The sequence below is a fragment of the Equus caballus genome, chromosome 3, assembly GCF_041296265.1.
Source record: "Equus caballus isolate H_3958 breed thoroughbred chromosome 3, TB-T2T, whole genome shotgun sequence".
Classification (NCBI taxonomy): domain Eukaryota; kingdom Metazoa; phylum Chordata; class Mammalia; order Perissodactyla; family Equidae; genus Equus; species Equus caballus.
This window is the reverse complement of record NC_091686.1, coordinates 45,212,467-45,233,132: the sequence shown is the minus strand read 5'-3', so window position 1 is coordinate 45,233,132 and position 20,666 is coordinate 45,212,467. Positions and strand designations below refer to the sequence as shown.

At 38.6% G+C, this 20,666-nt stretch overlaps 1 protein-coding gene across 1 annotated transcript; it reads right to left on the bottom strand.

Moving 5' to 3' along the window:
* Positions 1 to 5,516: 5,516 nt before the first annotated feature.
* LAMTOR3 (late endosomal/lysosomal adaptor, MAPK and MTOR activator 3) lies at positions 5,517 to 20,235 on the bottom strand. Its single transcript, XM_005608595.4, has 7 exons — positions 19,857 to 20,235; positions 19,688 to 19,733; positions 17,058 to 17,092; positions 11,176 to 11,234; positions 9,469 to 9,602; positions 8,314 to 8,377; positions 5,517 to 6,371 (listed from the first exon to the last, which is right to left on the bottom strand). Exons 2-7 carry the CDS (start codon positions 19,694 to 19,696, stop codon positions 6,298 to 6,300), a joined length of 375 nt encoding a protein of 124 aa, XP_005608652.1. The 5' UTR covers positions 19,697 to 19,733; positions 19,857 to 20,235; the 3' UTR covers positions 5,517 to 6,297.
* Positions 20,236 to 20,666: the final 431 nt, after the last annotated feature.

The window sequence follows — 20,666 nt, the reverse complement described above, 5'->3', positions numbered from 1 at the left end:
TTTGCATCTATGTTCATCAACGATATTGGCCTGTAGTTCTCCTTTTTTGTGCTGTTGCTGTCAGGCTTTGATATCAGAGTGATGTTGGCCTTGTAGAATGTGTTAGGAAGTGTTCCATCCTCCCTAATTTTGTGGAATAGCCGGAAAAGGATAGGTATTAAATCTTCTCTGAAAGTTTGGTAGAATTCCCCAGGAAAGCCATCTGGTCCTGGGGTTTTATTCTTTGGGATGCTTTTGATTGCTGTTTCAATCTATTTCCTTGTGATTGGTCTATTCAGATTGTCTCTTTCTTCGACACTCAGCTTTGGGAGGTTGTAAGAGTCTAAGAATTTATCCATTTCCTCTAGGTTATCCATTTTGTTGGCATATAGTTTTTCGTAGTATTCTCTTATAATCTGTTGTATTTCTGTGGAGTCTGTTGTTACTTCTCCTCTTCCATTTCTGATTTTGTTTATTTGAGCTTTCTCTCTTTTTTTCTTTGTATGTCTGGCTAGAGGTTTGCCAGTTTTATTTATCTTCTCAAAGAACCAGCTCTTTGTTTCATTGATCCTTTCTACTGCTTTTTTTGTTTCAATAGCATTATTTCTGCTCTGATTTGTACTCTTTCTCTCTTCTGCTGACTTTGGGCTTTGTTTGTTCTTCTTTTCCTAATTCAATTAGGCGTAATTTGAGATTGCTTATTTGGGATTTTTCTTGTTTGTTAAGGTGTGCCTGTACTGCGATGAATTTCCCTCTTAATACAGCTTTTGCCGTGTCCCATATGAGTTGGTATGGCACATCATCATTTTCATTTGTCTCCAGATATTTTTTTTTTTTTTTAAGATTTTATTTTTTTCCTTTTTCTCCCCAAAGCCCCCTGGTACATAGTTGTATATTCTTCGTTGTGGGTCCTTCTAGTTGTGGCATGCGGGACGCTGCCTCAGCGTGGTCTGATGAGCAGTGCCATGTCCGCGCCCAGGATTCGAACCAACGAAACACTGGGCCGCCTGCAGCGGAGCCCGCGAACTTAACCACTCGGCCACGGGGCCAGCCCCAAGTCTCCAGATATTTTTTTATTTCTCCTTTAATTTCTTCAATGATCCATTGCTTGTTCAATAGCATATTGTTTAGTCTCCACATCTTTGTCCCTTTCTCAGCCTTTTTCTTGTAATCAATTTCTAGCTTTATAGTATATTATGATTGGAGATGCTTGTTATTATTTCAAATTTTTAAATTTAGACACTTGCCTTGTTTCACAACATATGGTCTATCCTTGAGAGTGTTCCACGCGCACTTGAGAAGAATGTGTAGTCTGCTGTTCTCGGATGGAGTGTTCTATATATGTCTATTAAATCCAACTGTTTTAGGCTTTTCGCTTAATTTCACTGTTTCCTTGTTGATTTTCTGTCTGGATGACCTGTCCAATGATATGAGTGGAATGTTGAGGTCACCTACTATTATTGTGTTATTTTTAATATCTCCTTTTAGATTTGTTAATAGTTGCTTTATGAACTTCGGTGCTACTGTGTTGAGTGTATAGATATTTATATGCATTATTTCTTCTTGATGGAGTGTCCCTTTGATCATTATATACTGCCCCTCTTTGTCTCTCTTTACCTGCCTTATCTTGAAGTCTACTTCATCTGATATAAGTATGGCGACACCTGCTTTCTTTTGTTTGCCACTAGTTTGAAATATTGTCTTCCACCCCTTCACTCTGAGCCTGTATTTGTCATTGGAGCTCACATGTGTTTCCTGGAGGCAACAAATTGTTGGATCTTGTTCTTTAATCCATTTTGCCACACTGTGTCTTTTTATTGGAGAGTTCAATCCGTTTACATTGAGAGTGATTATTGATGTATGAGGCCTTAATGCTGTCATTCTGTCACTCATTTTCCAGTTTGCCTGCATTTCCTTTGTTTCTCATCCTGTGTGTTTTGATCTACCCATTGAATTATGCAGTTTTTCTATGACGTGTTTGTTTTTTCCTTATTTATTTTTTGTTTCTCTGTTCTGCTTTTTAGTTTAATGACTATCCTGAAGTTTGTATTCAGAATCTCATGCATAACAGTCCATTTTCTGATCTCCCCTTATTTCCTTAGTCTAAACTGATTCAGTCCCTTTCCTCCTCCCTTCATGTTATTATTCTCATACCTACTCCAACTTGTGTTGTGAGTTTATGGTTAAAGTGACAAGATTGTCATTGTTTTTGGTGTTTTCCTTCCCTTTAGCCTAATGCTATAGTTGAAGATTTGCTATCCTATTCTGATTCTGCCCATCTGTCTCCTTAGTCTGTGTTTTGTGGCCCCTTTCTCCCTTTTTTTCTTTTTTCAGGTGTGAGGGCCTTCTTGAGGATTTCTTGGGGGCGGGGGGGGGGGCTGGTCTCATGGCTATGAAGTCTCTTAGCTTTTGTTTGTCTGGGAAAGATTTAATTTCTCCCTCATATCTGAAGGATATTTTTGTTGGATAGAGTATTCTTGGCTGAAGATTGTCATCTTTTAAAGTTTTGAATATGTCATTCCCTTCTCTCCTAGCTTGTAAGGTTTCTGCAGAGAAATCTGCTGAAAGTCTGATAGGGGTTCCTTTCCAGGTTATTTTCTTCTGCCTTGCTGCCCTGAGTAGTCTTAGTCCTTCATTTTTGCCAGTTTTACTACGATATGCCTTGCAGTAGGTCTTTTTACATTGACGAATCTAGGAGATCTGGAAGCTTCCTCCACACATATTTCCCTCTTATTCCCTAGATTTGGGAAGTTCTCTGCTATTATTTCTTTGAACAGGCTTTCTGCTCCATTCTCCTTCTCTTCACCTTCATTAATACCTATAATTCTTATGTTGCATTTCCTCATTGAGTCAGATGTTTCTCGGAGACTTTCCTCGTTTCTTTTTAGTCTTAGTTCTCTCTCCTCCTCTGTCTGGAGCATTTCAACATGTCTATCTTCGATTATGCTGATTCACTCCTCTATGGTGTCCACACAAGCAATCAGAGAATCCAGATTTTGTTTTATCTCTTCCATTATGTCTTTCATCTCTAATATTTCTGATTGATTCTTCTTTATAGTTTCAATCTCTTTTGTGAAGTAGTTCCTGAACTTGTTGAATTGTTTCTCTATATTCTTTTACCTCACTGAGGTTTTTGATGATAGCTATTTTGAATTCATTGTCATTTAGTTTACTTACTTCTGCGTCCTCAGGATTGAGTTCTGGGTGCTTGTCATTTTCTCTCTGGTCTGGAGATTGGATGAAGTGCCTGATGATGTTGGAAGGACAGGTCTTCCCCATTCTGATATTATTCAGTTCCAATTACAGCCTATCACCACTGGGTGGGGGTAGAGAGCTGCATAGTCTGACCCCTCTGCCTTCAGCCAAGATGGGGTGGCGTGGGTCGGGGGAGGGATGCTTTCTCCTGTGTGCAGTCCCAGGTTTCCCAATCAGCTCTCGCTATCTGGTCTCCTGGGGTCTTGGTTTGATGGGGTCACCTGGCACGAAAGCTTTTGCCCCGTTAGAGGGCTTCCCTCTGGGCTGCAAGGGCCCTAGGGAGAACTGGGTGATTCCTTGGATGCGCGACCCCTCCCTCACTCCTTCCCTCACGGAGCCTCCTGCAGCAGCAAGCACAGTCTTTAGGGGAGGGAGCGAAGATCTCTCTTACCCCGTTCCAGCTCCTCTGAGGGGGTCTCCAGCCTCTCCACCCTCCGTCCTGTGGCTGCCGCGACTCTGAGGATTTTTGTGCTTTTAGGGTAATTTTTGTTGTAATATGGTTTCTCCTTTTTTGTTGTATGTTGGAGGGGAGAGTCCCAGGCAAGTTCACTCTGCCATGAGCTGACGTCCTGAACACATGCATTTTTTCTTCTTATACACAAATTGTAGCATACCGCAAACAGTTTCACATCATGCTTTTTTCACTGAACATATTGTCTTGGAGATCATCCCATCTCAGTACCTGAAGTCATCTTTACTCCTTTTTCCATTGGTCAAATATAGCAATTTAACCAATTCTCTACGTTAGGATGACCATGTAATTTCTTATGTAAAGTGGGACACCCGAGAGTTGAAAGGACCACTAATAAATAATAGCTACACAAAGAACAGGAGGTATAAACTGGTGCTGTTAGAAACAAATAGAACATGTGGTCATCCTATCTACCTATGATGGATATTTATGTTGTTTCCAATCCTTTGATATTACCAAATTACAATGAATATACTTGCAAATGTAGAATTTTGAACAATTCCACATGCATTGGTAGGATAAATGTCTAGAAGTGGAATTGCTGAGCATCACAGTTAATTTCTGTCAACTTGACTGGATATGGGGTACCCAAATTTAACATTATTTTGTGTCTGTGGGTTTCACTTCTCTGGAGAATTCTAATATACTGGGTCAAAGGATATGTGCATTTGAAAAGTGTGACAGAGACTGCCAAATTGTCCTACATAAAGGGTATAACAATTGACACTTCCATCAGCAGGGCATTAAAAACGGCTGCCCCACCTATTGAAAAATTTCTTCCCTATTAACTTATGATGTCATCTTTATAAATGTTTTAAGTCCTCATATGTATGTACTAAAGTCTGTTTCTGAGGTAGTCTGTTCTATTGATCTGTGTAGTTGTGCACCTAATTTAGTTTTATATTATCTTTTAATAGTAGTAATCTAGTTTCATATTACATTTTCAAAAATTTCTTAGAGATTTTCACCTTATTTTTCCAGATAATGAGAATTCTAGATTTTAATGTGTGTGCTTCATTAGGTTGTGACAATTAAGTATTTATAGCTCCCTGCAGGTAATACATCTCTCTTGCCTCTATTTCTTTGTAAAGCCTGTTCCTGCCCAATTTAAATGCCGCTATTCTGTGTTTCTATAGCACCCTGCGCTTAGCTTTATCACAGCACCTCCTATAACCTGTTTCATTTACTGAGCTGTAAGCTCTTTAAAGGTAGGCACCACACTTTACTCTCACATCTGCACAAGTTGGGAAGACGAAGGGAGAGGGGGAGGGAGAAGGGGAGGCAGGGAGGGAGGAAGCAGGGAAGGAAGGAGCGACGCAGGCAGGCACAGCGCCTGGCCAACCACCTCACTGCACAAACCTAGGGATTCCTCCTCACACCCCACGTCAAACGCTCTCCTGGAGCACAGAAACACAAGGTGAACTGTGCTCTTAGAACTCTTCAACGTGGTAGCTCTGGTGAATGGCACACAGCAGGTGCTCAGCACATATGTGCTAAACCGTACCTATGACAAACTGTCAAAGAACCTAGGAAGACACTAACAAGCTCGAATGATGGGCTGCACTCTTAAATACAAAGGGCATATTCTAGAAATGTGACCCCAATTTCACAGAGATTAAATGAGGTTCATGGATGAGGTCTATTTTCCAACTGACAGTTTATGCTAGGTAAAACAGTCTCCAAAACAATAAACATCTACAAGAAACACTTACTACCTATTCAGGCCGTTCAAAGTGTGAATTAAGTTAATTATATTCTTCAAACTTTTGAAAGAATTCTGTGAAAAGAAACCTATATGGTGCTCCAACTATACTTTTAAAAATACTATTTTATTTATACTCAAGTATGAAAAAAATGGCTGTACTATCATGTTTACATACATACCAATATTGGAAACAGGGTTTCATAATGAATCACATCTAAATTTTATAAAGAACACATAAACATTAAAACACTGATTGGTTACAGAAAGCAGACTGGGGTAAAAAACCATTAGCTATCATTTTCATGTTCATTAAAGAGCAGCACCCTCTGAGAAGAATCAATTAGTAATATTCATCTATACTGCAAAATAATATATACATAGGAAAGTTAGTGATTGTACTGATTTTATTACTTTTACTAAGCCATTTTATCTTCCTTATACTCAAAGCAAAGAAATAAAACAATATGAAGAAAAATATGTCCTCATTATTATTCACAATAAAAAGGGTTTGCCACATTCTGCAGGCCTGGGTGTATTGTACAAGAGGGAGCACTTAGTGGTTCAAGTGGATCAAGGTAACATTTTGATTCTGACGCACGGACAGAATCTCCTCTGTATTTGGTGACTGGACTAGCTCCATGGGAGCTGTGAGAGACTGAACCATTTCTGTGGTATCCCCAGATCTCACTAAATAAGAAAAGGCCCTACACAAGAAAAGATAATCTGTCCAGACATTATATCTATAGGTTCCTTCTTTAGTGTAAGGTGGAAAAGGGGACCCTTTCTTGAGTACACGGATAAAAGCACTGTTGTGGTCTACAGATGGCTGGATTGCTATTGTGTCTGTTATAATGAAGACAGGGTATACATCGAAACTGCTGGCAGATTAAGAAACTTCCACAACTTGTCTCAATTCTTCAAATAATGGAGCAAGTTCCTTTTCTAGGCTGACAATTAGTCCTAAAACAAAGAGATTTTAAAAATTAAAACATTAGAAAAATGTTCCTGAAAAAGTCTGACTTAACCTCCCTCTTGTCAAAATTTACTCACTAAAAAGTAAATAAGACATAGTTTATTCCTTGTAACTTAAACAAAATATTGTAATTCTAACAAAGTAACCAAAATACCCATATTCTGTATACAGTTTATTTTCATCTATTATTAAAGTAGACAAATGAAAAATATATGTATTAGAAGACCAAAAAATGAATTGTACACACTATAATTTCGTTATTTTTGAAAGGAAAACCTTAATTTATACCTTATTGTTTCAAAATCTGCACTGATTCAGAAGTAATACACATGATTTTTACTAAAAATGGCACATTTTTTTCCTGAGCAAATTTTAATGGACTTTATCAAAAGATAGGTAGATAGGATGCTTCAATCTTGAGCAAAAAAAAAATCAGAAACTTATTTTATAAGTTGAATAAAGCTAAAGCATAAATGGGTATTTCAAATTTTAAAAATTACTTTCAAAGATGAATGGTGGGAGGATAAAACATACACTTCCATGTTTAAAAAGAAGTTCAGTGATCAATTTGGAAGACAAACTAGTCTAGAAATGAGCATATCTAGCTTCTCCTTAGTTTACCAGAGTGCAAGGCTATACACCTTAGACGCTGCTTGTTCTACGTGCACACGAAGATCTCCCCCTCTCTCATAGAATGTTAAAAGCATCTTGGATTCTCCAGGAAATGTTCCATGCACTAAAATATACTTCCGTACATTACTGTCCATTTATAACAACTGATGACTTAGTATGTGATGGGGAATTATCACAACTGAGGTTTAATATACTTAAAATATTGACACCACTGCTATCCTAGATAATTTACAAAGTGTTTTCACGAATAGTATTGTACAGATCAGAAACACTTAGAAATGGAAGAGCTACAAGAGATCATCAAATCTAACCCCTCATTTTAAAGATGAAGAATCTAAGGACAGGTTTCAGAGACATAGCTGGGAACAGAACATGCTCAAACAGCTTGGAAAGAAAAAAACAGAAAAGCAATGTCTAACAGTTCTGAACAGCAGACAAATATGAAGGAGACAGCCCTAGAAAAATCCCACTTTATCCAAAAGGGAGTTAAAAAATTACAATTCAACTGAACACTGCCATTTTACAACATAAATACCCTGTGAAAGCTACTGGATGTAACAGGATCTTACTCTCCTGCACAGAAAGGACAGCTTCCTCATGTTTGTGCTCAAATTCTTCAACCCGCAAGAAGGTGAATGTTCATCTTACTCACACTCTTTAAATTCTCACTCACATTCATCTTTCCCAATATTGGTCCAGATTTTAAAAACTCTAATAGATGGTCTGTATGGAATAACTCATCCTTGATCATTCCACGTATTTTGTTTGATTATCTTCTCTACTCTTTTTGTTTTCTTAAGCCGTTTTAATGTGAGCAAGATGTAGCATTCAAGAAGTAATTTAGGGGCCAACATGGCACCAGGTGGCAAGCCATGCTGTGGTAGGCGTCCCACGTATACAGTAGAGGAAGATGGGCATGGATGTTAGCTCAGGGCCAGTCTTCCTCAGAAAAACGAGGAGGACTGGCAGATGTTAGCTCAGGGCTAATCTTCCTCGAAAAAAAAAAAAAAGAGGTAATTTAATTTTCCCTCCTATCTTAAAGGATCAGTTACCCAAACACTGTCTGATCTGAACTAGAAAATAACCCCATAAGATGGAGAAAGCAGGTATTAGCTCCATTATAAAGAGATGAAAAATAGAATTCAGAGAAGTTACTTTTTCAGAGATAAGCAACAGATGATGGAGCTGCGCCATGAATTCAGGTTTTCTGACCCCAAATCTACTATTTCTATCATATTAGACTGCTCAGATACGGTATTATAAAGAATTAAAAGCTATATTTGAGAAAAAACACACCTGTATTGGCATTGCTGCTGGCTATGAAACTCACCACCAAAGGTAAACGATTGAATTGAACCACCTAAAAAGAAAATAGGATCTAAATATGTCGTGTTGTGAAAAGGAAGTATAATTCAAATAAAATATCTTAATCTTCCAAAAACTTGTAAATGGTCAATGTGTAAGATACTAGTCCAACATCATGGAATTACATCTTGAAATATGAAAGAGCTGAAAATAAATATTTCCATAAAACAGAGTTACTGATTATCTCTTAGAGACATTAATACTACTTCTCCTGGAAAGTCTTGAAGGTAGGACTGTGTCTTCTTCATCTTTTTATTTCTACAGCCCAGCAGAGTGTCAATTACATAGTAGGAGCTCAATAACTGATAATCAAATGGCTAAAGGCAGTATTTCCCAATCATTCAAACAGTTATATCTTCATGATTTTTCTGCCTCCTGTGTACCACTATAAATTAACTTTAAATCAACTATCTTTTTAAAAACCTTAGTTTCAACCCAATCTTTACCAGTGAAATTAAAGGGCAGATGGGTTGGTTATCTTTTGCCTAACACACACTGAAAAAAATACATAACTTTTAAAATAAAAAAAATTTTCTTGTGTATCATCAGTAGTATATGAACCACACTCTGAGAAACACTGCTCTAAAGCAGAAGTGACTAATTTATTCTGAAGAAAAAAATGCAGCTGGCAATCAAGAGGTATGTAGCAACTAATTTCTTTCCCACTATTAACAACATCACTGATTATATATATTCCAAACCAAATGAACGAATTAGCAGCAATAACAAATTTAAATAACTTATCATTTGACTCAAGAAATTTTTTATCTGTTACAACAAAAGTGTCATTTGAGAAATTACAGTTGCAAGCTAAGGGCACCACCTACTGGAGGTAGTAGTGACCTGACTTACGCTTTTCACAATAACATGTACGTTAGTATTCAATCTTTTAAACTGCTTTTCCATATTAATTAATTCCTAGTATAAAATGTGAAAAAAATTACTACAGTTTAACACAACCAATTTGAAGGCTAACATTTTAAAATTCCATCCCCTTCAAAACTAAAATTTAGAATGGTAACTATTTTACATAGAAGAAATAACAACAATAGTGGAAATCAGTAAACCATTCAATAACGAACTTACCTGGTAGGTGTTATAGTAACAGATGATACTTTTATTTTTTGAAAGTCCAAGTTTGCTCCCTTGGTCTGTTGCAAGGGCAAAAGTAGATAAGAAACCAGGTCTCAAAGCATGCTCGGGAGCATTATCATTGGCCACTGGAAGTACAAATGATTTAAATAAAAATTATGCAGTGGATATGGTAGGGAGAAAATTTACAGCACCTTCTTTTTTTACATAAATCTGTAAAAGATCAAGCACAAGTGTTATGCTTCACAATATTGAAAATCGTTATCACTAACTGAGGCTCCAACGATTTAGGTGGAAAAAACGGCTCAATCAGAAGTTGAGTGACCATAACGAAGTGAAAAAATGCTGATTCTCACAATTTTTTTTATTTTTACAAGAATACTAAACGTTTATATTTTCTTAATATCTACCTTAAAACAGAAATTAATCAGTATACTTAATAAACTGAATATTTTGGCTGAGAGCCAAACTAATAAAACAATGAAAAAAGTTTCAAAAACCTTTGTGCTCATAAAACCCACAGTAGTATCATTTATAGATAATAATTCTGCAGGCGGTCATCTGTTTTAAGTTTCTTTCTCTCATTAAAAGGTCTGAATGGAGTTAGCTGTACCGATAAGTGTAGAGCTTAAGGCTTTAACACAGAGATCCTCAGAAAGAACATTACAGCTGGAAAATCTCTGAGATTATTTTGTTCAAAGCCCTCATGACAGAACAGAGAAACGGTAAGTGACTTGCCCAAGGCCACCTATGTTTTATGGTGGGTTAGAAAGCACAGTGGACCACACCATTAGGAGATAACTGGTTCTACTGTTATCTTGTCACTGACTCATGGGCAACTTTGGCTGACAATGTACTCTTTGCACTTAAGCATCTTGGTTTATAAAACTGAAGAGCTAAATCAGGTGACTTATAAACTACCTTTCAATTCTAAATTCTAAAATTATCTGACACATATGATAATCCCAGGTGGAAAATAAATTGTAAGCAAAATGTGCAGAATGTTATTTTTCTTTGGTAAAGCTATTACAGCATCCCAGTATAATTAGGAACATACATTCTGACGATACCCTAAGACACAAGTAGTAAAAATGGTCTTCATACAAAGCCTCTGTGGCATCACATATATACTTTAAAAAAAAAAAAGCTGAAAATCAGGTGAAAAATTCTTTTTTAGGTTAATAAGCTTTTGTTTAGGTGAAAAATTCCTGTTCAACTCTGGTTGATTAAAGTAGTTGTGAGGTTTAAAAAAATCTTATTTCCAGTAAGGGAGCAGAAAACCAAGAAAGATTAAACAAAACAATCAATGAATGCTGATTCAAATGAATGGATGTTTATCCTAAAACTACCGGTGATATTAATAAAAAATATATAGTGCAAGGGGTATGTGTGTATAATACATCCAGTGGCATACATGCCCACTCTCATCACTTAGATTTACTAATAAATCATCTTTAAAGGGAAACTAGGTCTGTGATAAATCCATGCTTAAACTCTGGATGTTAACATGATACATTTGACATGTACTAAGTTATAAGTTCCAACCCAGTCTTTAACACGCAAAAGCAAACATTTCCCCCTAAACTAACTTACTGAACTTACTGAAATAGGTTTTATATGCTTGCCTTCTGCACTATTCAGATATAAACACATTTTTATTCAAAAGCAAACATGACACTAGCATGTAAGTGCTCAGTTTACCTTTAATGACAGGCACTCCATCTCTATCTGACACAACAATAGCATGAAGCCCTTCAACACTAGAAAGAAGAAAAAATTAAAATATTATCTCAAAATATGCACCTCAAAGTCATAATGGTAATTTTCACATATATTTCTGAAAAACCATGGAAACTCAATTATTGACATCATAAGCTCCTCTAATGTGTTTGCAAAAACTCTTCCAGAAACTGAATGTGTATTAGTGACATGTTTATAATCTTTACAAATTTATGTAGTTTATCAATGAAGATCTAAAACATAGCTCAGTCTCCACTAAAATTGCTAATTATCATTCCATGGTTTACAAAACTATGACAGGTTATCAGCAGTGGATACAGTGACAAAAAGATATTTTTCTTTCTCTCATTTATTCCAATACTAAGTGCTCAGTATCTGTAGCACTTAATATTTATGAGACCATAAGCAAAAATAAACATAGTCTCTGCCTTCACCAAACTTAAAGGAGAGTGGCTATCAATTAAACAATCTCACACTACCAAATGTAACACTAGGACTGTGGCAAGCGCCATCAAGAGATCCGTGGGGGGCAGGCCCGGTGGCGCAGCAGTTAAGCGCGCACATACCGCTTCGGCAGCCCGGCGTTCGCCGGTTTGGATCCCGGGTGCAGGCTTGGCACGCCATGCTGTGGCAGGCGTCCCACATATAAAGTAGAGGAAGATGGGCACGGATGTTAGCTCAGGGCCAGTATTCCTCAGCAAAAAGAGGAGGATTGGCGGGAGATGTTAGCTCAGGGCTAATCTTCCTCAAAAAAACAAAAAAGCTCAGTGGGGCTATGAGAGCCTATCAAATGAGGGGTTGAGTTAGACAGGTAGGTCAGGGAAGGCTTCCCTGAGGAGGAGATACCTCAGCTGAAATGTTACAGTGCTGATTAAGGCAGAAGGGGCAGAAAGATCATTCTAGGCTGAAGGAACAGGAAAGAAAGAAGGTGGTCACGCAGTAATCCTTTCAGCCATGCCTACGTAAGAAGAGTGAGTAGAATGGTCTAGACTATAGATCTGAACTTAGAAAGACCTGGGTTCCAGTCCAGGCTCTCCTGCTATTTATGCTACTTTGGGCCAGTTACGAAACCTCTCTAAACCTCAGTCAACACTCTTATTCGGCTATTGTGAAATTTAATAAAATAATGCAGCATGTAAAGTAGAGGCTTATACATAATTAACACTCAAAGCTATTAATTATTATTAACCCCAGGGTGTCATCTGTTCACACCGACAATGACATAATTTACCACTGCGGTCTAAGTACTAACTTATCAGTGAGACTCCCTAGAGCACAAGTGTTAATTACAGTGTGAACACATATTCAAACTTTTTTACAGAAAATCTATAGCCTTGTAACTATCTTGCAATATCTGTAGAAAGCAACTCATATGTTCAGTGTTCCTACAGTAACCAAGAATTATCCATTCCTTATTGTGTTAACCTTATTGTTTTAACTTAGGGATGAAGAATATTTATATTAACTTAAGATACTGCAATTAAATTTTTTAAAAATCCCATTGTTAAAAACTTTTAAGTCAGAGAAGTGTTATTAAAATTTGAGGAGAAAACGTTGCACACAAAACCATTTACCTGTCTCACAATAAAAATAAAAATGATGAAACAATTGTGTATAAATATTTACTGGCATTATTTTCTATTATTATTCAATCCTGAAATTATCTATGGATTAAAACACACTCTATAAAATTAATACATAAAACAAATATATTCTTCTAAGTTAAAAAGTAGATTATACAAAAATATATTCTACAAATACCTGTATACACACAAATCACTTTGCACAGTTGTCAACTGTTTGAAACAGGAAAAGTTTAGAAACCTAACTGTCCATCAAGAAGGACAAGTTAAATAAGTTACGACACACATCTACAATGAATGGCATACTCTGCAGTCATAAAAAACCAAGCAGCAGCTCTTCATGTACTGGGAAGGACTGATCTCAAAGTTCTATTGTTAAGTGCAACAACCCATAATTTTGAATAGGGTGTACATGAAGATACAATTTATGTAAAGGCATGTGTAGACATACGCGTGCATATGTGGCAATGGATTAAATGTTTATGTCGCTCTCAAATTTCTATGTTGCAACCCTAATCCCAATGTGATGGTATTTGGAGGCCTTTGGAAGGTAATTAGGCCATGAGGGTAGAGATCTCATGAGTGAGATGGTGTCCCTATTAGCAGCCAGAGAGCTAGCCAGCCCTCTTTCCAGGGAGTACAGATATGAGAAGTCTGCAATCTGCAACCAGGAAGAGAGCCCTCACTAGAAACCAACCATGGTGGCACCCTGATCTCGGACTTCCAGCCTTTACAACCGTGAGAAATACATTTTGGCTGTTTATAAGAAATCTAGTCTACGGCCCTTTGTTACAGCAGCTTGAACTGACTAAGACATGTATAGGTGTAAATACGTGTGCTTATATACATGTCTGCTCGTAGGTGCATAAACTCTCTCTGAAGGCAACGACAGGTGCCCCTGAGATGAGAACGTGTGGCTGGAGGGCAGGGATGGGAAGCTTCTCACTCCACATCCTTCAGCCAATTTGAATCTTGAACTTTAAGAATGTATTGCCTACTCAAAAAATAAGCAAATTAAAAAACAGGGAAAGAGTACTACAAAGATGTTTAGAAATATCTGTGTCACCATAGGTAGCTTCCTTTTTCTGATTTTCATGGTAATTAATTTAAAAGCCAACTAAGGCACTAAAAGAGGAATTAGAAATAAAGGGACTTTCTTTTTAATGGATTTCAAATTCACAGATAAATGTCCAACAAAGTAGAAAAATCATTCACATACTTCATTACCCATTTAAAGAAATCAGGTCACAAATATAAAATGTGTTTCCAATACTGAACAAAGAATAACATGAACAGATTTCATGAATAATTGAAAATAATTATGATGCATTAATAGGTACACTACATTTTTAGAAGGGATAATTTAAAATTTATGAAATATTCTGAAGAACTCTAAACCTTAAGCTTACTACAACAAACATTTTTATTCCAAAAAAGCAAATGTTACATTAGTAATTGAAAACATTAAATATGTTTTATTCATATGATGAAACATTTGACTACTTTGAAACACATACAATTGTGACAAAGTCTGAGGCTGCTTCAGATCACAACTAGATTTTCAAGTACAAATCCAAGAACTATATTTAACACAGAATAAAAAAATGAACAAAACCACATCCCATTAACATCTGCAGCTGCCTGACGGTTGCTGAGAGGAACAGCAGTATAACTACTAAAAGCATGGACCCACAGCTCTGAAGCCAGGCTGCCTGTGTGCAAATCCCTTAACTTCACATACATCTAGTAACAAATCAAAGTGTATATCCCACTACTTTTCTTTGTAAGTGTTCAATATCATTATTTCTTCATTCTTTCAGCTCTTGGCATTCAATAAGCCTACTTTAAAGAAGGGTCATGGATATGAATCAAACTGGCCGTGGTCATTACAGAAAAAAAAAACCACAACACACATGATACTAATCTCTTTCCTTCCATTATGAAAAGACTTTCATTATGTTTTTACAAATGTCAATTATGCCTCTGTTCCCATATTTTGTTGCCAGTGTGGTATTCCCATCCCACCCCCCTGGCCAATTTAGCATCCTTGAAAGGATGCTAAACCTTCAACAGGTAAATACAGAAAGCACTCATCTTTTACTGTTCCAATATGGTCAACTTTTGGTTACCACAGTTTAGTTAAATAACAAAACTTCTCCCAACAGCATGGGCCAAATTTCAGTAATTATGGTATATTAACTGAATAACTGCATAAAGCACAAACTTCACTAATTCTTTAGTTCACAAATCACTATGTAAATAACTTTGTAAATGACAGATGCACACTGTGGTCAGCAACCAATCACATCACTTCTTTCAAAGTGTGTTGGTGACTGGTCACTGAGCATCTACTATTCAGTTTATGCAGAGATAGCAAAGCATGTAGTTTCATTATCTCCTTGTCTTCCAGCGATAAACCATGTGACATAAAAAAAACCAAGAAGATAACTGAAATAGGGAACTGTCCATTAAAGATGAAATACAGCCAAGAAATGAAAAGTGATAATGCTAGAAGTGAAATTCGAATAGAGAGTAAATGAAGGTACATAAGAGTGAGCTGTGGAAATGCTGACACTATCGCTGTTGTGCACCAGATGTGAAGCCAGAGGAACTCAGTGAAGGAGAACTTATTGACATAAATGAGGAAACTGGCTATGATGAAAAGGATGAAGACATAGCAGAGGAAGTGACACCGGCAAAAAAAACTTCACATTAAAGGAACCCTCAGAGAGATTTCACAACATTGAAAGGACACAGGAGAAAAGGTTGGAAGCTAATCCAAACTATGCCAATTTGCCAAGACACAGAAAAGACGCCTGTTTCATATCTTAAGGCTATATCTTTCATATGTCTTATGGTATATGAAAACAAGTAGGAAAGAGTGTCCAAACTACTCTTGTTAAGTTTTTTACAAAGAAATAAACACTCTAATTCTCAATGTTTCTACAGTTTTAAATTATAATGTATTAAACAAATATTAGTTTTAGCATTTGTTTCCATTCCCCTAAATATAACCAACAACATGAAAGGGTCTAATGTTTAGACAAAATTTTTTAAAGGTTACAAAACAACTGTCATTTTCCCACTGCTTTCTAAGACTGCTTTAGACACTTTCGGCTTGAAAGGCCATTTCTGCGCCCTGCACTAGCGTGCAAAGCTGGCACTGCCCGTACTGGTAATGGCCAGGCTGAGAGCAGCACCAGCAGCTTGTCACTCTGGGCTGCCAGTACCAGGAGGAAGGGGGCAAAAATGAACTTAAGTGTTTCATGAACGTGAAATCAACGGTAACAATTATTTAACACTTCAATAGTGTTTTCTTCCTGAATACGGAAGAAAAATACAGATATAATAAAACCAGAAGATTACATTTATTTCTAGTCGTCTGTAATCCGCCTAAAGGCACAAGCCAATAGGCAAACCACACCAAACAACTCAGGCAAAAATCCAAACAAGAGTGTTTTTTTCCTACCTACAGAAATAAAGTGACATCTAAAACCTTTTGAACTGCAAACAGATTTGGAAGATAAGAAATAAAACAAGGAACTCATCACATATTCTGCTGTATTATCTCAAATGCTGTTCAATTATTCCGGAATGTGAAAATGGATGTCTCAAGTTACAGTCCCCTCTCATGCCCTTAACTCTAAGGTATCATTTCACATCAAACTAAATGTGAATTTTAATTCGACTAAAGTGACAGTCCTTTGGCTCAGTAAAATATCTAAAAGGAAGTGTGCTGTCCTCAACACAAGAGCCTAATTTATAAAATGGTGCATCAAATGGACTATGGGCAGGCAAAAGAAAGCCTTGTGATTTTTCAAAGTATGAACTACTGTCTAAGTCTAGCATTTTTGGGTTATATACACTTGGTAATTAGGTCTTCAAATCAATATTAAAAGTAAAGGCAAGTTCTTAGGTTTTTTCCCTTAAAATTACTCTTAACTACTTCAAAGTATAATTCAGTAAACTACTATGATAGTATATTTGAAAATTCAAATGGCAAGAAATCTGAGATCTGGCCCTCTGGCATTCACTAGCTGTTTAAATTTACGACAAATCCCATAACTTCTTTGGGCCTCGTGTTATTTACTTGCAAATTCAAAGGACATCTCTTGTAGGGTTATGTTAGGTATTTGAAAGTGCTAAATAATAGCATAACATACACATAATATTAGTCTAAAATAAACAGAAACAAAATACTACATAAAATCAACATATGTTATGAGGAAATTATTTAATAACGAATTAGTAATGTTTTACCTTGGTAATTTTTTATACAGGAATCGCTTTAGATCCTGAAAGAGAATATAAAAAAATCACATTATAATAATATGCCTTGAACTGGTTCTCTAGATACTGTCCTATCCACATTTCGGGTATCTCAAGTCATCATTCATAATCTTTCTTGCTTGTGTTTTTATCTGTCTCTTTCTGATTTTGATACTTATAGTTGTGTGACTTAAAGCAAATTAACCAACCTTTTTCTCTAAGCCTCAGGTTCATTATTTGTTGAGAAGGGATAATCATAAAACCTATGTCATAAGATTATTTTTCAAGTTTATTGAGATTATGCATGTAAAGTAATTAGCATATCCGGAAATAGGAAAGACAAATATAGATTAGCTATAAAAGCAGATCATACTTTTCATATTATTTTGCATCCTATTACTATTCACTTGAGAATATATTATGAACATCTTCCCGTGTCCACAGACAGGCTTTCTAACATCACTTCGATGATCGTGGGTAAGTTAATCAACTTCTCTGAAACTCAGTTTCCTCACGACTAAAGATAAATGACGACATGTGTCAAGTGTTAGCACAGACCCTAAGCAGGACTAAGGAAACAGAAGACTATTTAAATGTTGTCTCATTTCGCTGTCTCATCTGGGGAATTTCACTGACAATCCAGGTATCAATTATGAGGTCTAGAGAAGTAAATCAGATATCTGTCCCTAATCCCCACTATTCTCCAAAACTGAATGTTTATTTTATTTCACATTGTCACCACCAGCTTATCTTTGCTCTCATCTTAACACACACAAAAAAACGCAACTCATCCTGTGTCATCCGAAATCCAGATCTCCTCAGTCCCTTCTTAGTTTCCACTAATGGCAATACCAATCCTGTTATCTGGGTTTGAAACATAGAGTAACATATAATCTTAACATCACATGTGTCACTTTCAAATCACTTGAGAAGTCAAATGTTTTTAAATTGATCCCTTCTTCTTTTCAACTGACATTATAACTTAGGTTCATTTTATTATTTATGATTTGCATTAGCCTCCCAATTGGTATGCTGGTCTCCTGTTTCTATCCCACAGAATTCTACAGGGTGCTAATAATCACATCATGTCCCTTCACTAAAGCCATGACTGCAGTGATTCTCAACCCTGGTATGGAAGATACCTGGGAAGGAGAAAAATAAACACTGATGCCTGGGTTGGAGGTGCTCCCCAAACCATTCCCTGGGCAGCCACGGTTGAGAACCACGTTTACAGGGCTCTCCACTGTTTACTGAATTATGCGAAAATTCTTTACACATTTGAGGCTCTTTACAATACGGTCTACAACTAACTTTACAGTCCTGCTTCTTACCACTGCCTCACACACAGCCTCAGCCCCAGCTAAACTGGACTACTCTCAGCTCCTCCACACACATCGTTCCCTTTCCTATCCCCCTAATTTGCTTTCGCTCTTCATTCTACTAGTAATATTCCCCGTCTCAATCTTACTTTTAACAAAACTGCTACTCATTATTTAAAGCTAATCTCAACCACCAAATACTCCAAATACGCTTTCCTGATAAACACAAACCAGATGTAATTCCTCTCTCCTTTGAATTTTCACACAATAATGCATGGACATCTAAGTACTTTTTTTTAAAACTTTAAAAACCCTTAAGCAGAATTATACCTTAATCATCTTTATTCCACCCACAGCCTTTATTATAGAAACCTTTGCAAGGCAGATGCACTAAAGATATTTAGTAATTTGATTATGCCTGAAGAATAATAAGGTCTCAAAGATATAATGGAAGACACCCAAGAAAATGGAGTGATAAAGGCATAAAAAGTTGCTAAATGTCGAAACACAATCTTGCAAGCTAAAAAGAAAAATCAGATTCATATTAACATTGAATGACCATTTAGCGTAGCAGTTAAGAGCATGGACTCTGGAGCCAGACTGCCTGGGTTGGCATCTTGACTCCACAACTTACGAGCTGTGTAACCTGAGGCAGGTTACTTGATCTCTGTGCCTTAGCATTCTCATCTATAACACAGGAATAATAACACCGCCTACCTCAGAAAAGCTGTTCTAAGAATTAAACGACTATACGTTGTTCAATGTTTAGAAGAACACTCAGCATGTATGAAGCAAAACAACAACAGGATGTTAAATATAAACAGCAGTTAACAGTATTAATTCCCTGATGTTTCTAGTAACTAGTACAATTAAATTCCCTAAGCCCAGAATTTCGGTTTTATCGCTGTGCTTTTAAAGAGCCATCGATTAGAAATCATCTCAAGTCGCTACAATGAACCTAGCGGAACATCATGACCACTTACTGGAAAAAAAGCTTCGGAGCAGCAAACCACCGTTTAGAAAGTCAAACGGTAAATATTCAGAGCCTCTCTTATGGCCCAGGACTGAGGAGTGGGAAGAATACAATTCCTCGACCTCAGGCACCTTGGTGTCCTCCACCCCCATTCCAGCAGAACCTCAGGACCCCGCAAATCTATTCCTATCAGTCACTCACTCAGATCCTAGAGAAAATCAATCATGGAGGGCTACAACGAAGCAACTGCTACCCGGCAAGCGCCTCCTCGGCCGCCGGCGGCCCCTCCGAACTCCCCACCCTCCTTCCCCCGCGTGGTGTGAACTCACATCCGCCATGACGAGCCCCTCTCTCCCGCAGGATCAAGCTCCACGCCTGGAAGAGAAACTCCTGGTGACTCTCCCCTCAAGGCTGCCTCGCCCTCCCCACCCCAACCTAGCGAGCGCGGCCGGCGCTCCCCGGGCGGCAGGAAGGCCGCAGGGAGACGGGGCGCCTTACCTCAGCCACTGCCCCTCTGCCCGCAGGGTCTGGGCCCAAAGGAGGGGCGAAGGGTCGTCCGCTCGCCTCCGCCTCACTGCCCGCGCTCCTGCGGCCCAGGCCTGGACACCGGGCTAGGTGGCTCCAGCGACCCGGGTTTCTAGGCTGCCCGGGCCTCTCAGCTGTCACTTCGGGGACAGCTTCAAAGACAGGCTGCTCAGAAAGCCGTCGTCACATGACTCGTGACCTCCGCCGGCCTACAGGAAGCACTTCCTACGCCTCCGCCCCCGGTGACACGAGACTTCCGGGCAGACGGGGCGGCAACCCGGAGGGCGCGGCTGCGCCTGCGCCCCGGCCCGGCCCTCCGCGGGCTGCCGCCTCCGCCTGCGCTTGCGCTTGCGCCGACGTCGGGTCGTCGGTCGTCGGGTGGAGGCTTCTCCCGAGACTGCCGGGCCCTCGAGCCCCCCGGCTCGGGCCTGCAGCGGCAGACTTTTGTGTGGAGCGGGTGCATAGGTTTCGTTAGTTCTTCGGGGCTCCTGATTTAACGTTAAAGCCTCTCCTCGTAGGTGAAAAGCTTGAAGGGATGGTGTTAGGGCTGAACAGCGAGCACGAGGCTGCCGTGATCAGAAGCCCGGGTCAGGAGGCCTCCGACCCATGCCCTCGTTAGTCCGCGATCGCGGGGCGCCCGCGCACGCTCACTCGGGGCCGCGTCCAGGCCGCGCCCGGGGGCGCAGGGCTCCGGGGCGCCCCCGGTCCCGCGGGCCCCTCCAGCCTCTACTCCCAACGCCTCCCGGTGGCGGGCAGGCAGCCTTCTCTCCCTGCCTCTTGGGC